The sequence below is a fragment of the Channa argus genome, chromosome 2 (genome assembly GCF_033026475.1).
Source record: "Channa argus isolate prfri chromosome 2, Channa argus male v1.0, whole genome shotgun sequence".
Classification (NCBI taxonomy): domain Eukaryota; kingdom Metazoa; phylum Chordata; class Actinopteri; order Anabantiformes; family Channidae; genus Channa; species Channa argus.
The window spans coordinates 8214859-8233338 of record NC_090198.1 but is presented as its reverse complement, the minus strand read 5'-3'; the positions used below and the strand labels follow the sequence as shown (position 1 = coordinate 8233338).

At 39.2% G+C, this 18480-nt stretch overlaps 1 protein-coding gene across 4 annotated transcripts in view; it reads right to left on the bottom strand.

The window, feature by feature from the left end:
* Positions 1–18480, bottom strand: part of LOC137111818 (carbohydrate sulfotransferase 8-like) — a 140357-nt gene that overhangs the window by 98131 nt on the left and 23746 nt on the right. For 2 of the 4 annotated variants that reach the window (XM_067495126.1, XM_067495124.1), the window contains one exon: positions 12165–12358. In XM_067495126.1, the coding sequence (XP_067351227.1) occupies positions 12165–12324 (160 nt within the window). In that variant the 5' untranslated portion in view covers positions 12325–12358. Of the gene's footprint in view, positions 1–12164; positions 12359–18441 lie in introns of those variants that run through there. The other 2 variants (XM_067495125.1, XM_067495127.1) reach the window with 2 other exon arrangements.

Here is an 18480-nt window from a genome sequence, read left to right as displayed (position 1 = left end):
TCAGTGGGCCAGCATTCAAAGACTTGATAATGGAGTTTTTCTCCTGCACAGCAAATAGTGGAGAACTAATATAGAAAAGTGTCATCAGCCGGTTTATACGTGATCAGACCATTGATACAGTCGTGCTCACCTCAAGGTTGAGGCTTTTAAACATACCAGGGGAAAGCACTTTTTGGAGGAACTAATACTGGGTCACCATGTCTGTTAAATGCCCATGTGGAATGGGATTTTATCCAAGTGGACCTTCTCTTAGGTGAAACAAGAAGTGGTTTGGACTTACCACTACTCTCCAGCCTCATGGATATACAATCCTAAGCAGAAATGATCTGTGACCAGTAACAATTAACAGTTACTTCCTGACAGTTACCTGAAAGGTTTGATTTATCAATGTATTAATAAGAACCTCTGGAAAGGACTGTACAGTACATAGTTCTTGTTCCAAGTGTAGGGCAATAATAATTGATGTCTTTTAGACAGATATAAGGAAAACACCACCATATGTTAAAGTAAGATGTTTTCATTATTTAATGCATTTGTAAATTAGAACACTTTCCAAATTGTTGTGACTTGCTAGATTCTGATGCATGTCGAGGCCTGTTTTTATGTTTTCTATCGCTCCTTAGTTGGATAGATGAGAGCACATTATCTCAGTGGGTGTTCGCAACATGAAACATCACTGTAGTGCATAAAAACGCAGGAAATCACATTTGGAGCACAGAAATATGCTTCAGATTGCTCTTATTGGCATGTAGAGAGACTAAAATGGAAGGCGTGTGAGCTTAAGTCTCATATACATAGTTTGTACTTTCATTATAGCCATTTGTCACAAGGTCCTTGAGATGTTGAAAAAATATTTACAGTTTTATTCTGCTGTTTTTTATATTTGTCCAGTATCACTTTGTGGGCAAACAATCACACCAGCCTGCACAGGGTGACCCCCCAGTTATCCAAAATAGCACCAGGTCAAAGTAATTTCTCTACCACTCAGCTGCACGAAAAAACAACTAAGAGTATCTATTTCATAGCATGTGACTGGTGTTTCAGGATCAATAACCACTAGTCCACAAGCTAACACACCCACAACCCCCTGTCCCCCCGACCCAGTCTAAAATCAAATGGTAAACAGCCTGAAATAGCTCCTGTGTGACTAATTCCTTCTCTTGCCCATAACTACAACTAGATTATAAGTGGCTTTTTGAATGGACCAGAAAATTTGATTTCTTTACGCTGTTTGAGACAACACCAACACAAATCCTACAAAAAGAAAAAAAAAAATCTGTCTTGTCAATATTAAAAGCTGCTAAGATCAAAGATGGATGTGAATGTTTTTTTTTTTTACCCATGGCAGCTCCGATGAGTAATTTAAAAGCAATTTCAGATTTGTAACGTTTAGAAGAAACAAACAGAGTAGGGATGGTTAGGGTTGATGAGAGACCGAGATACACTACGGCAAGTGCAGGCAATTATCTGTGGTGATCCCCTTGTTAAATACTGTATAATGCCCAGGTTGTATTGATTTACTGGCTGCAGACTGTTGACAGCTCCCATATTGTGGTCCTATTGCCCACTGAAGTGTGCATTAGGACTTGGTGTTGGCAGCAATATGGCTTTTACATTTAACAATCTGTGCCCAGACGGAGTGGAAGGGCTCGAGAGACAAGTTGACAGAGGGGAGCCTCCCATCACTTGTCAGCATTGTCAGGGGCAATGCCTTATTATCCCCAGTCTATCAGCTGCTATTCGTGTCATTTATCATTCTCATCGCCTTTTCTTTTTGGCTCACATGAGAAAGAGCGAGACGAGGTCTGGAGGGGATTTATGTATATAAATATGTCGAAAATTGGCTCAGTATGGATTCCTTCGCTCGTGCAGACCTCTTTGTCTGGTGGCCCATAGAGGTGGCTTTTTTGTATCCCCCAGCAGTTCCGTGACTCTTTCCATCAATGGCCTGCCATTCAGGAGATAAGCATCATCTGTGCCCCTCTCCACTGACACCACCACTTCCTCCAGGAGTCAGCAGATTACATTTTAGAAGTTGACAGCTTGTTATCACTCTAGGTAGCAGGAGGGCCTAATCTTTTGTTTCTTTTTTGTTGTTTTCTTTTTTTTTTGTTTTGGCTAAGGGATGGCTGAAAAGTCACCGGCTCAGGCCACTGATTCCAATGACTTCCCTCCTTGTGCCCTCTGCAGTGACACGCACTGCAAATAGGCCACTCTCTCCTCTAGTCTTTTCATCCTTCTCTAAGAGTGCCTGCACTTTGTAGAGGGATTACAGTGATGGAAGTCTCAGCAGTGCACAATGATATCCATTCAACATGTCTGCCTAGCAGACGGGGGACGGGTTCAGGTCTGATTTGATAATGGGTACACAGTCTGCAGGGACGGATCATAGCTCCTAAAGCAGGACTTGTCCTTTGGGAACAATCATGTGGATCCCTCTCAGAATGATATCCATGACTATAATAGGGGTGGAGAATAGAATGGTTCTGGTACAATATTGCAGCTCAATACTGCAGTTTGTGCACAGCGGAAAGCTTTTCTTTGCTGAAGTTTCTGCAACTACATTATGCTACTAAGAAAAAAAAAACTATACAGAGTAGAGTGGAGACTAGATGTTTTATCAGAACTGGCAGGTCCCAGATGCTAAGTTCCCACAAAGAAAACGTAAAATTACTATGTTACATTTTAAGCTTGATATGGCAGCTGGATGACCAGCTGCTTTTTGTCCAAGCTCTCCTACAATATATTCACGGTGTGCTGGACACACTTCATTTTTGCAGAAATCTGAAAGCCATTCACCTATGAACAGACATTTAACTAAAGCTGCACATTCAAAAGTGTACATAAGGACAGGTAAAAAATAATTGACTATGAGGAGTTCAGGCAGGAAATATCTATTAATGACAGATTTTAGCCTTGAGCCACTTCACCTCACCTCATAGATATGAATTGACCTGTTTAAAGGAATGGCAAAATAAACAGTTTTGTCGTACTAACAATAACACATCTTGCATAAGCTTCCCTTGCTGGGCAGATGACAACTCCAGCAACCTTGAACATTGCCATGTATTATCACTGCTTTGCTTTTGAAGCCACTAGATACAGTATCTCCTCTGTGAGAACTGTGGTTATATAACCTCCCTTTCTCCTCCCACTCTCTCTTTGTACGTCTCTTCCTGTCTCTGGCGTTCTCAGCCTCTCTAGAAAACTGGAAGATGGCTACAAAGTAAAACTTACAAGCTTTTTCAGTTGAGAATACTTAAGACAAGGCGTTCAGCTTTTCTGATGTGTTTGCAGAGGTGAAGACAAGCTTTCTGACAGGAACATAATGTTTGATGTGAACACACTCATACAGATGCAGTGACATTAAAAAAATCATTCTGCTTATGCAACACATTAGTGCTGTCTGATGAAATTAATTCTGCAAAGCGTATTTCTATCAAACGGACGTAGGAGAAGATGTTATCCCCATCAATTTGCCACATGTGTGTTTAATGCACACTGTAAAAACTCTGTCTTTCTGATTACCAAGCAGGAGAGATCAGCACAGTGTATTTTGCCACAAGATTGAATTGAATGTAAGATTTGAAATTGATATTTCACACTTTTAAACAACTGTCTACAAACAAAAACACATCCCTGCTTTATACCTTCATGCCAGCAGGCCCGCTGTAGGCTAAAAGACAGAGGAGACACAGCACCTGCTAAGTGGAGTGATTAGTCTCCAGGCTGGTGTGTTAAGAATTTAATAGAATTACTGTATAGGTGAAAATCAGCCTCTTATGGTTTCACTGGAGATTAGATTAGTATCTTGACCACATTAATATAACCAAGGCTGTGTAGTGTAACTCTTGATTTATTGATGGTCCTGCGGTAATTTAAGCCTAACTGAATTGAAACTATTGGTGTATTTACTCAGAAGTTACACCATGAAACTGGTTGCTTCAAGGCTAACGAGTCGAACACAAAAAGCCCGTCTTGGCTCTATTATGTTGCTGTTGATAAACAATTTTTAATAATCAGTCCAGTCCAGATTAACTGGTACTCCCATGGGGAGGCGTTCCCAGAGATGCCTGAAAATCCAATGTTGGACAGATAGCAGAACAACTCGGGATTCTGCCAGCAAGGACAATGTCGTAGTGAGCAAGAAGCCAAGTGCTGAGTTTCATCAATGTTGGCATAGCTGTGCCCTGCTAAGGCCAACCTGCTCATAATAATTACAGAGGAACACAGTTTCAGTGCATGCATTGTTCAGGACAGGTGTTCTGCCAGCTGTGTCTCAGCTGACATTTGGTACTTGTGGTCAGTCAGAGCTCAAGGGGACACACAGTAATCGATACACATTCAATACAAGTTTGTGAGCCTGGAAAGGCACAAAAGCTGGTGCCTTTCCAAAATCACTAATAGTTTATGTTGCAATCGGATATGGGCTTTATCCTGAAATAGATACACTTTAGTCAGTCATCCAAACCAATCAGATTAGGACAGAATCTAGGCGAGGAATCTCAATGTGAACTTTGGCCTTTGTCTGTGGTTAAATGTGCTGTATATACGATTTTAAAGCCACTAAAGATGGACGGCTCACTGTAGAATGGATTGAGTCTCAGCTGTGGTTCATGCAGTGACATACAAACAGAGGCAGCATCTTGTGATTACAGTCTTCAAAAACATTTTTAAAAATCAGCCTCACTGTTGGATCGACCTGGTTTTCTAGCCTTGTTGTGTGTTTTTTTTCCTTTGGAGTTTTTAATGTTACTCAGCGTGGCATTATGGAAAAGGCCAACCTGAAAGCCCCCCCACCACCAGCAGGATGGCCAAGCTATGCTCTGCTGCTCGGCAGGGGCCCTGACCCTATCTGCTTGTCAGGACCTCAAAAGATGCATCTTCAAGTCTCCTGAGTTGAAAGAAATATCACAGCATATGTTTTTCTTATTTCAGTCAACATTGTCTCTCTCTCTTATCCCTCCTTTCATTATACTGTATATGTTTGCATTCTGACCTGTATTTGTTTTTTATCATTTTCTGAATACCATTAGATCCGTTTGTTCCAATGTTTATAAGTTACAAAAAATAAAGAACTAGGGGCAGCAAGATGGTAGAGTGGTTAGCACTGCTGCCTCATATCTGGAAGGTTCCCAGTTCAAATTCCCGGCGCACTGAGGCCTTTCTGTAAGGAGTTTGCATATTCTCCCTGTGCTGGCGTGGGTTTCCACCAGCTACTCCAGTTTCCTCCCACAGTACAAAGACATACATGTTGGGGCAACTCTAGAGCGGAAGGTAGAGCTGTCGCTCACCAATCCCCCTGTTGATGGTTCAACCCCCGGAACAAGACACTGAACCCCAACAGCTGCATAGCAGTGCCCCCATCAGTGTGTGTGATTGTGACTCTGAATGGGTGAATAAGAAGCAGTGTAAAGCCCCTTTGAGTAGCAATAGGTATATAAGTGCAGAACATTTACCATTTAATAGTTGACTTTTAGTTGTTTTGAATGTCTCTTTGTGCCGTGACACTGAATAGGAGTTAAAGATAATGGATGGATGGATGGATGGATAAATAATAAAAACTTAAAGCCCCAATAAAAATGAATTGGTATTCTGAATGCCAGTCGTGGTTAGAGTCCTCAGAACTGGCAAGGAAAGTTTCAGAAGCCAAAACTGATGTTGACTAAAATTAGCATCATGATATTGGGTTTTAATGAGTCTGCATAGTTTTATTTATTGTATCGTTGAAAAACATTTCTGTAACAATCAAGTTTCTGTAACAGTCTTCGGTGTAGAGCATGTCAGCTGACCACAATCAAAACTCGGTGGTGGCATAAAAAGTTGTATCTTGAAGTAAATATTAATGCTAATTAATATTAATTTTCTTTGGTCAAAGCTTCCACAAGCAGAAATAAAGCAGCTGTCCAACTAAAATAACCTTACAAATATTAGATGACCTTAAGAAAAAGTGAATCTTGGATGGCAAGTTATACAGCAACCAAACCAAACGCCAAAAGACTTATTTAGAAATTTTGCTATACTTGCTAAACCTTTGTTGGCATGTGTGGAGGATCATAAACCGGAATGTCTCTAACACAAACACACAACAAGCAAATATATCAAGGTGTGACAAAATAAGCAGCTAATGATTAGTTAGTTACTGGTCCAACAGCAAGACTGCCAACTGCCAACTGCTTCTGTCGAGTATCCTTTTTAGCTTTTTTATCTCCCACCAATGAGTATAATCCAGCCCACTGTTACTGTCTGTCTGCTCTTTCTTTCACCTCGTCACTTCCCTTACTTTTGAAATGCCATCGCTATGGATGGATAACGAGAATACCGAGTTACACCGTGCCAAAATGATTTTGGAGTAAAACTGTTTGAAAGTAAAACTGTCACAAATTTCACCCTCCTTTTCCCTGTTCATGTAAACTGTTTATTGGTAAAGTAAAAATGATTTCCTGAAGCTCACATGTGTCAAAAGACTTCTCATGTTTATATAAACAATTTTTGTTTACACCGACCTGTGTTGGAACAGGAATGAGGAAAAATAAAATGTATTTGTACAGACTGGCATGTAGAAGCCACTGGCCCGAAGGATCAGATGGCAGGAAAACCAGATTATGATGCAAGGCCCCGATGGCATAACCCCAGGCATTAATGTTAATGGAAAACCACATGACCTTGCAGTTGCCTCTGAGCGGCTTCATTTTAAATCCAATTGACATAGCCCAGGTCTGAAAGAGGCTGGAGAGATTGTGATGCAGGCACCTGATACCCATGCATTACAAATGGTCTGTTTTCCTTTTATTTCTTTTCAGGTTATCACAGGGGCCCCTGGTACGGTTTCCTCTGGTCCCTGAGGTGAACAGGGGAAGGCAGAGCTGAATGTGGAACAGTGTCTGCTGTAGTTGCTGGGATACCCTTACCCCATGCCAGATGTCATGTTATCCCAACACTGAGCAGGATGACAAAGCTTAGACTGCTTTAACATTCCAATCAAGGTATGTTGACGTTCTTATTCTCAAGAGACAGAAAACCCCTTTGTTTAGTGAGGGCATTTTGTACTTTACGTAGTGTAAAATCACAGCGGAGTTGGCTTTGCCAAGTATTGCTTTCCAGTGATCTTCCTGCTCCGGGAGGAATGGAGGGGATGGTGCCAGCACAATACGAACAGGTTGCGTCGAAGGAGCTTTGCACACATGCAGAACGGAAAGACAGGGTTAAATAACATCCAGTGTTTTCCACAAGCATCCAGTGTAGGATTTGCCTTCAAATATAGTGCAGTTTCACTGCCGATGACCCTCATCAGCACAATTTAATTATATTAAGAGACAGTTAAATTAGACTTTGCAAACAGATAAGGCTTAAGGGATTACTGGACCTCTGATGGTGAGATCACATTTTACCTTGGAGCATGAAACAATATGCCCAGTTCCTGGCAGGCTCCATGTGGACAGAGATAAAGGGATCAGTCAGATGGTTATTTTATTCTACTTTTTATTTACTGCATTATGAATGGTCTGCACATATACAAACACACTTTTTCACAATTAATTTGACACGATGACAGACAAAACAACAAACCTCACTGTTATTTACGTTATTTATCCTGACCGCACTAAGTGTGTTCACTCTATGCTTCCCCTGTATCTCCATATTACTGCAACATTCAGTGTTCTTTTTCTTCTCTAAGAAACTGTTTGCCACTGCCAAAAAAACTGCTTTGGTACAATAAGAGTGAATATTCCAGTTTTTAAAGTTAAGCTGATCAGTAACACGAGGATATTATATAACCCAATAACATATCTGTACTCTTCAATCACCATCACTGCATGTCTGTTTTTGCTGAGATCTACATTTGCAGAAATGTAATATGTTATTATAACATTAGGTATATTTTTATTTCATTAGGTAGGTGTTATGACACTAATGAATAGTGCAATCTTCATTATGTGTGGACTTTGCATGTTGTCTCTATGCCTGCGTGGGTTGTCTCAGCGTACTCTGCTTTGCTCCCACAGTCCAAAGACATGCAGTTATGTTAACTAGCAACTCTACATTGCCAGTAGATGTGAATGTGAGTGTGAATGTTTGCCTGTCTCTCTGTGTCAGCATGTTATAGAGTGGTGACCGGCGTGAACCAGGCTCTCGCCCAGTGACAGCTGAGATCAGCTGTGGATGGATGAAGAATCAGCTCATGTTTCAACAAGCTGCTTTTAAGGCTGTAATATTTAATTACATATGCATCCACGCATTAAATGATTAAGTAGAAGAAGAGCATGTCCTGTAGCGTATTGTAAGCACAGTTCCACCCACACAGCTGCAGTCAGCTGCGGTCAGTAATGTTAAACTGTGTGCACTTAGGGTAATGTAGGCTACTTTTGTTAAAAGCACTTGACAAATGGCACGTTATTATCACTTACACTAAGATTCGGGGATTTGCTTCCTAGTAAACACACTTTCACCAGCACACTGCAGTGGGACAACTATTTAGTCTGTTTTTCTCCATTTATGAATTGCATGATGTTAGTATGTGATACTCAGGTTGACCTTCCTCTCACCAGAGCAGTTGGTCGTCACTGACATGCTCAACAGAAAAATGCCCAGAGGTCTAAATTTGTGCAGACAATCTATCTTAACTGCTAGCTCTTCAGGTGTCTCTTCTCCCAGAGAAAGCTGCTACTGTTTCTGCAATTGTCCTTAAACAATTACTTGGAAGAGATCAGGGGGAAACCGTTGCCAGTTAAACTGTAGTTTTCTCAGGTCCCATTGTGCAGGCCATCTAAACCATGGGATACAAAACTCACAAGCTCACTGCAAGCCAAATAAAGAGGTGGAGAAAGAGGGGGAGGCAGATAAAAGCTGACACCCAATGTATTATAACTCTGCTCTATTAGATATGAGCTTGTGCTAGGGTGAAGCACCATAGCTTAAGGCAAAGATACTGCTTGCTCATTGTGCTTTAGTGAGGGGGCTGGAGGACTGTGTAGCCACTGTGTTCTGATACACCACACAGTGTCTCATGCATGATTTAGTAAACTAGAATTCTTACTACTATCTAGTAGTGGAATAGCAAGCTAGATAATAAAATGTGCTTGGGCTGCAAAACCTACCCTAAAACATATACTGCAAAAACTAGCTAACAATCAGAAAGCAAGTGAAATGTTTTTTATCTGTCATTTTTAGCCATCATTCCATTTAGGTTGAACAGAAAATGCTGAATATTTAATTTTTATTTTATTTTATTTAAGGAATACTGGAGCTTCTCCTGTAAATACTGTACATACTTTATTTATTCAGTATTGTTATCATTACAGTTCAGTGTAACACAACCAGTCTGTTGCTTTTTAAACTTAGAATTTTTTAAACTTAGGGGGTTATACTCATGTTTATAAATAGAGGAAACAAACCATTAATAACATTTTATGCTTTGAGTAAAGTCAACTAATAGATATCAATATGATCATTTTATCATTTTATTGCCTTTTTTAATCTACCAGTGTACGGATGGTTAAGGTTTGGTTCCCAAGGAGAAACGAGGTTGTGAAAAAAAAAAATTAGGGAAAAATTGTTGATAGAAGATCAACAAGTCCTTAGAATGAAATGACAGAATATGTAGGTGGTTCATGCTCTTCACATCAAAATAGAACAATACAAGCAATCTGACACCACTATTGACTGAACAAGATTGCATTAAAAAAAAAACCTAATGTCATACTGACTTTCTCCTTTGTTCCAGACAGAAAGATAATTACTGTGTCTGCTATTTTGTCCGGCCGTTAGTGTCATTTTAACATTGACGAATAAAGAGTGTTGGTTAGTGTTTTATACAAATACAGACTGAAATTGAATATTTTATTCTGGCTAGCTATATGAATCATTTTCACAACTATTTTTACATTATTTAAGGGTCCCCCCTCTAAAAAATATTTTAATATTTTATTTGCATGATTTCTAAATAACAGTGTCTAAACTGTTCTCTTGTTCTTGACTAATTAGTTTAGTTTAGAATTTTAACAGAATATAAAACACAAGTGTAAAAACATACAAAAATGACATCTTTTATGTTTGTTAAATGTCAGGTGCTGGGAAATTATTCTTTGGAAGCATAATTTCCAAAACAAGCAAAACATGTTCCAGGTTAAAATCAAATGCCTCTCCTGGCACTGTCAGCACTCATCAGTGCTTTAATTGAAAAACGTGGCCGCCTGACAGATTCCACTACCATGACAGTAAAGCCGTTTCAGATGCATCTTGCAGCACATGAAAATTGTACAGTTGAAAACTATCCATTTGGTGTAATCCTTAAATGCGTGAAATGCTTTCTTCCAAGCTCTTATGGGTCTGATATTTGACCATGACTATTAAATACTGGTTGTCATGATTTGTTACATGTCTGTGCGCATGTGTGTAGCATGTGTGCTTCTCTGTGTGTGGTGTATGTGGTTGCATCATTGTGAATGGCCTTTTTTTTTTCACCTGACAGTGTGCCTGAAAGCATCTGACAATCAGGGGAATATTAGAGGGTTGGAGAGATTCCACTCTGGCTAAATGGCTCTTATTGCTGTGGAGTGTGACACTGCTCTAATATTCATAATGATTCACAGTGCTGTTGACACACGATAGAAGCAATATTCAGTGGATTGCAGCTTCTCTGACTCCTCTTCTCTGACACTGACTCATTACAACTCACTGAGTGTCATAGGTAAAAACATTAGGAAACTAACATTTTATGTAATTTAATGCATTACGGTTCAAAACTAGTAAGTGCAGCTCCTGAAAGTTCCTAATGTTTATAAAATATATGGTGCAACAACATGAAACTAATTCGGTTTTCATTTTGGTCAAAAGTGTAGTACAAGTCAAACAGGCACATAAGCAAGCAGCTGATCCCATTTCGGAGACACGAAGCAGCTTAGTTTTACACGCTCAGGACACTCGTCCATCATGGCTGCTTAAACCCCAATCTCCTTAATGCTGAGTTGCGTTACTTTACAAGGACAAAGGTTTGACTCATTTGGAAATTGAATGCCTCCTTCTATCACAATGGAAACTCTGACCACAGGGCCACTGAGCTGGAATGGAAAGGGGCAGCATTTGGGGAACAAAAACACAAACACACACACACACAAATCTTTCAATGTGCCAGTGTGCTGCTCTGCCTGGCTGTGCTGGGTCAAGCCGTGGCTGTGCATATGGTAAATGCTTAGACTGCAGCTCCATTTGTAGTTGACTCTCTGATTCTACGGATGTGGCTGCTGTAGCTATACTGTGAGAAAGTGGTGTGAAATCTGTGGTATTATATTATGGCTGAAGGAAGTACTCAAGTATTACAATTATAAGCAATACATTAACGTGTTGCTGAATTTTTTTTTTAGATGGATTTTTAAGTTTGCAAGATCCAATAGTCCACACGAGATTTTTATGTATGTTTGAAGATTTGAATATACTACGTATACCATCCACTTCTAAAATGGGGACAAATATATAATGAAAGTTCTTTGTACGAGCAATCGAACGTTCTTACTTTTATCTACTGAAGCACAAACATAAATGAAAGCGGCATAGATGGATTTGATTGGCCTGTTCAAGTAAATCAACCTGCTATTGTTCACCTGTTGTCGGGCCTACAAGGCATTTTAGGGCAGAACATTACTAAATATTCACTAAGTAGCACTGATGAAACCATGAGAAGATGCATCAAACTATGTGTGAAAAGCAACTTCTTCACAAATAAAGTATTTCCCACATACGGAAATATGAATTGTTAAAAGAAAGCAGTCTAATACATTTTTCCACCACATGGCACCAGCTTGGCTCAACTCTGCTCACTTTGGTATCAGGCACTTTGTTTTCCATTGCAGGGCTAGTACCTTTTAATTGTTGATAATCAACATTGCGATGGCACATGCAACCACTGTGAAGCTATCGTCAATCCATCACACACAAAAACAATTGTGGATATTGAAGCAATGCTGTTCTTGAGGATGAGGAGATGAAGGCAGCGAGAGCAAAGAAAAAAAAAAACTTTTCAAGGTTCACTCGTTAAAACAACCTTATGTACAAAAAGTTTGATCACTTGTTATCGTATGTGATTTTTAAGGGACGGAACAAACATCTGTGCATTTGGAAAACAAGTTTCCTGACTGTATTCTGTTTTAAGGAACATAGACACTAACCTGGTCCTGGTTGCGGGACCATTTCTGATAGATCCTGCTGGTGGATGAAAAGAACCAGACCTCCAGCAGCGAACAGCAGGAGGAACCAGAGGGAACAGGGCAGTCTCCTTCTCCGTCCACGCAGGGAGTCCACCACCATCTTCCACTTCATCCACAGCATGATGCGACACAGCCAGACGCTAATGTAACAAGTTCTGCAGAGAAATCAAAGAAAAAGGCAAGAGGAAAGAGAAGGGGAAGCGAGACATAGACAAAAGTTGAGTGAGCAAAGCAGCCAGAGCTTTGATTGAATAAATAAAGTTTTTGCTTGTATGTAAAACAGTGTGTTCAGAGTTTGTCACTTCTCTGTATCAATACTGCAAGGAAACATATGGATTAAAGTACTGTCCAAAATTCTACTCAATTCTACTCAAGTAACTGATCTGAAAACTAATTAAACAGTATGTAGAATGTAGCTGCCATTCATCTGTGTCTCAGATTACAGTTCCTGATTTGCAGAAAAGATTTTTATCTTCATGAAATGAAGATATAGAATCCTGAGATAGAAAAAGATAGAATCCTGTCATTTTTAATTACATTATGAAGTTTATAGCATTAGGTCTGAGCACATTGTCTGGTTTCTGTGAATCCACAGCAAGTGTAGTTCAGTTTAAGAGAAAGACAAAATAACCCAGCATATGTTATTTACTGAAACCCAACACCTTCGAATATTTCAGTTAGAAGGAAAAACCCAGAAAGTCTGATGAATTAAAGCTACAGTAGTTAGAAATTCAGAATGAGTACACGATGGGATAACACCTAATTCCATCAAATAAATGCATCTGTGTTGTGTTTGCATGGGCACAGTATGGTAAACACTATTCCAGTTGGACTGGCATGAGTGCAGACCAACTCTGGGCGCTGTTCAAAACAGTAGAAAGAGCGTGCAGCATCTTGCTTCAAATTAATATGCAAATGAACTCGACTACTCAAGCATGTCGTCATTGGAGGAGAAAAGTAGACTGTGTTTCAGTGACATCAAAAACTTGATTTTCACACTGTGCTAAAATAAAAAGCTATAAATAAGCTCTAAATGAACGTCAGGCAACACATTATACATTTCAAGGCATGATGCTTGCACATATATTGATTTTTTTTATGTCATCTTGGTTATGTGGATGCTAAAATACAGAGATGATAAAATCCAGTATTAAAATATGGAGGTGAAACAGAATCCTGAGGGGCCTATAAGAATGTCTCACCACACAACCAAAGTAACAAACAATGACCTCAAATACATCAAAAAGCCAACGTTAGGGAAATAGTGCAAAAACCCTACGATATGTAAGCTAAGGTAAAGTGAAATAAAATACGAGTGTGTGCTGTTGCCCATAAAGTTGGAATAATTCTTTTGTGTTTTCAGACATTCCTCTTTTTTGCAAAGGTTAATTATGGTTTAATTCACACTGTGATACGTTTGGAAGAGATTGTTCTTAATAGATAAAGATATGCTCTTTATCTATCAAGAATAAATCACGTTGTCACAATAATTTCACGAGAAGAGGTAAAAAATATTTTATTCCAGCTTTATGGGCAACAGTGTGTGTTTTGGTGTGTGAGAGTGTGTGTGTATATATGTGTAAAAAGCTTCCAAATGAACACTTTAAACTCTGTTTTTAGGTTGAATGAGTCGCTCTTATTTTTATTAAATCTATATAATAGTTAAAGCTATTTCTGCAATAGAGTTATGTATCAGGGTTAGAGTTATTAGATATTAGCTTTTACGAAACGTGTGCTGCAGTATAAAAGCTGTCAGCGGCTGCCATCGTAGAATAACAATAAAATGAAAATGACACTTTACACTTGGACAGACATTAATTTGACTGGCACAGCAGTGGAACCCATATCAAAGTGAACAACATCACAGAATTCATTTTTCTGGAGATTAAACCAGTCATGGAGATGTCAAACCATTAGGCCACCCTCAAAACCATTTGTTCAGCTTTTTATTGGCAATATTTCCATATGAATGTCCTTTAGGTCATTTTGAGAGGAAAGCCGGCAGCCAAAGGTACACACTGGATGGAAAGTGGCATTAAAAGGTGCAAGAACGGATTTCTCAATGCGTGAGAATTATTATTTCGAACAGGCAGCCCTATGTTTGACCCACACGATAGGAGGTGCATGTTTTTTTTTAAATACATCCTTGTGTCTCACCACACTCTGACTGTACTCAAGTTTATTTGTGCGGATGAATGTGTTGTGTGAGTTCAGTTCAGTGCAACACAAACCCTGCAGAACTGGAGAGTTTTCTGTATGCGGTCTAAAAGTGATCCACACTACGTATATTGTTGTTCCATTACTATAACATACACATATATATCTACATATATTTATACTGGGTAAGGAGCTAATTCACATAGACTGCTCTTTCTTTAATCTTCACAGTCTGAGCAACAAAGACAACAAAAATGACGGAGAGAAAAGAAGGCAACAAAGAATGTCCGTATCATGCAAAACTCTATGTATTTATACAATAAATTGCTCCATGGGGATACATTCATACATTTCATGCCAACTCAGGTGGTAACCAACAGGACTCTTGCTGGCTGCCTTTTTTGTCCTTTTATGTGAACCACTTTGATGAAAACCTTTTAATCAGTAGATTAAAAAGTGCACTGCTATCCAGCGAATTAAAGCCACAATACTCATGAGGGTGCCCTTTGGTGGGATTTGGCCACCGAGCTCGTATAAAGCTGCTACCTGTTGTATCCCAGTAAAGGGCGACATCTCTGCTGGCTCAACAATTTCATATTTTAGTTTGCACACAAATGGTTACAGCCATCATCCGATCTACTCAGTGTGTGCTGAGTGCTAAGCAAATCATGTTTTAGATCGTGTGTGACAAGACAGAAGTGATTGCTGTCAAGCTGACTCCCTTTTCATCCTGCACTTTCAGAGTCACAAACGCATACATATGCTGAGAGATGCTATCCTTTCATTCTGTTTTCTGAGTTTGACCTTTTGCATCCCTGTGTCATTCATACTGCCAGCGCAAACCACAGAATGTAACCTTATCACCAAAAATCATCCCAGGTTTTCACTTCCATTTCCTTTTTTTCCAGGTCTCAACGCGCTGTTTCATCACCTTATTTTTGTACAAGATATTGAGGTCATGTAAGCACCTGGCTGTTGTTTTCTGGCTATTGGAAATATTTTTGAAAATGCCTAAACTAGTGTATTGCTATTTCAGAGCAAGGTATAGCAATGGAGTACAGAATCAGCAATGTGTGAAAAGTATGTACTGTATGTCAGTGTTGATTTTAGTGATTTCAAAAGAGTGTCCTTGTTTTCTTGGCCTTGAGCAAGTGGTTGGTTTCAGCAGCTCCCCTCACATTGTTACAATGAGACTGCAACACAGTCATTCTTACCGTGAGAATGCTGCTGACATTTTAGCCATTTGTTTGCTTCTGCTATCAGTACAAAGTAGCATTTTTTAAAAACAATGAACAATAAGTGTAGGAAACAGTAGTAAAACACAAAATCTGAAATCACTTACAGTAGTTTCTGCTGGTAAAACAGTGTTGAGTTGAAATGTTCTGCCTCTGTCAGTAATTTTAGTTGGTTCTTAAAAGAAGTTATGAACTACAGAGTTATGGACTAAATGATTCTACAATCCATGAAAAAAAGATAAGAGCTAACAAATATAACAGAATTTACAAAGTGACTAAAGCTGTGTTTGCATGGGCTAAATCAGATATCAAAACCCAAACACTGTAAATGCCCTTTTCGTGCCCCACACCGTAAAATCCAATTGCTGACCTAAGTTTACTTGGTCATCAACAATATGTGCTTAGTTAGAGTTAATGGGTTAATGAGAGCAGAGTGAAGCTTACTTAAAATAATCAAGAACAGTAGCAACAACATTTACACTACTACACCAGCGTGAGAAAACAATGCAAAGCAGCCTGGCACAATTCATCAACCCATTAAACAGAAAAAAAAACATCAGCCTTTTTCTCTCCACCTGCCCTTGGAGCATATTCTGCTGGTATTTGGTAATTCATTTTTCCAAAGTGCAGTACTAATTGTTTAAAATGTAGCTCATGTTCATTCAGTGCCTCAGCAGTAAAGTACATCGGTTTGCGTGGCGTAAAAATTCAATCGTAAATCAGAAAATTCCAAGTTGCAGAAAACTTGACTTCAGTTAGTTCAGCTTAAATAAATGTGTTGAATGGAACATACACAGTTTATTTTAACTCAGATGATGTGTCGTTTTGAAAACACTAGTCTATACAAAGTCATGAGTATATGAAATATGAATAATTGAGTACTCCGTGCTGTTAATTTAGCAATTCAAACTCAAGTAAAAGTTTACTACACCTATTTGCTATTTACTATTTGTTGTACAAAATACAATACCCAGTTCTATCTACTCATTTTTTAAGGTGATTGGTATTTGTGCTTTTATAAAGTAAACTATTTACTTGTAAAAAAATGATCCGGGAGATTTCTTTTTAATATTATTCATGTCTAGTCCCCTCAGTGTTTTAGTGAAAGTGAAGAGGCTCAGCTAGTAAACACAGAAAGGGAAACCATCGCCAGGCCTTTTTCATAAATTATTGATTACACGCACAGGAACTTGATAAGGGTAGAATGGGAGCTGGTATAGGATCGTGTTCAAAGCGCTGCTAATTGCATTTGCCATACTGCTGTGATGAGCCCCAGCAATCAGTGTAGATTTGCCATCAACCCTGCTACAGTAGCTACAGCTTATTGAAAAACAGCTCTACATATATTTTAAAAAGGTTCACATAATCAGCAGTGAGAGGTTAATATGTATACATATAAATATGTAAACAATAAAGTTGGCTGCATCCTTGTGAGGATGTGAGGCAATAAACTGCAAAGATGCCTATAAACTAATATGAGAGTCAAAGTTCTTCATTCATAATGTATTAATGCAACAGCTTCAGAAAAGTACATTTGTGCATATGCTTTTATCCGTTATAGGCTCAAATGTAAGCCGTCTTATTCTGAAACCAACCAGGTGCTGCAGAAAACAGAGTCAAACTTGCAGTTTACACATATAAAAAATGTTACGTACGTTAAAAACATATTTAACATGTTTTGTGTGACTGACAGATGAACTGAGAGGTGACTACACATCAGACAAACTACTTGGAGGCAAGCTGGTAGAGAAGCTGTACAGGCATCTGGTTTTCACTTCCATTCCCAGCCCTCCCCCCCCACCTCTTTCTGGAAAACAGCCAAATGAATCAAGCGTCAAAAGACAAATGTACCTACAATATAGTCGAAGCAGCCACACCAAAAACTGCTACTGATAAAAAAAAAAAAACCCTGTGACGGTGACCCGGCACACTGGCCTCAGGATAGCTACCAGCTCAGGCAGGGCAGGTGATGACAGCTCCAACACTATCAGACATGCTCCTATACAACACATCCTCGCCATATCATGTCAGCCCAATACCTACCATGGGCCACTGCTGTGCTCCACTACACACTTCTCAGATGAGGTTACAGATTAGACTCTATTTCAGCAGCTCACTGACCAGCGGAGTGGAGTTGATAAATTACATGCAAGCCTATTTGGTGAAACAAAACAGTAAACCGAATCCGAGTTATATCCAAGTAAGACAATTCCTGTTCTTGTTTTTTTTTTAATGTGATTCAGTGTGATTTTTGTATTATTGCTTGAACAGTTAAAGATCTGCTGCTAAAATTTCATTTCACTGAGGGGAAATAAAGCTGCTTCTATCTCCTTGGATTGTGTGAGATTTTTTTTTTTTTCATTTGTATTTGTTTTGTGGGAGGTCCAAAAGCTTGTTGGAAGCAGTTATTCATTTCTAAATTTCATTTCAGTGGCTACTACACATACTGTAAGGTTAAAGCTGCAGTCTGTTTTCGCTGCCAACAACATACCTGACCCTGTTACACCAGACAAATGGCTCATTTGGCAAACAGTTGGGCTGTATTGTCTAATGCTTTCATTACCATTTAAAACTCATATATTTGCACTCAATGGGCTCTTCTTAGTAACGGTGCACTGAAACCCACTAACAACTCAAGGCCTATTAAAAGCTACATGCTCAAGGTCACCTGTTCCTACATGTACAAGTGAAACCGGCGCAGGTTTACTCCATGCACTGTTTATATCTGCTCTTAAATGCAGCTCCATCATGAAAGGGAGAAGTAGATGGAAGGGAGGAGACAGGGTGAGGAAATGTTACACCTTGACATGCTGAGAGACAGATGGTGCAACGGTGGTGCAACTCACCTTTGAGAAAATGTTGCTGATATTTTCCTGCCTCTGGAT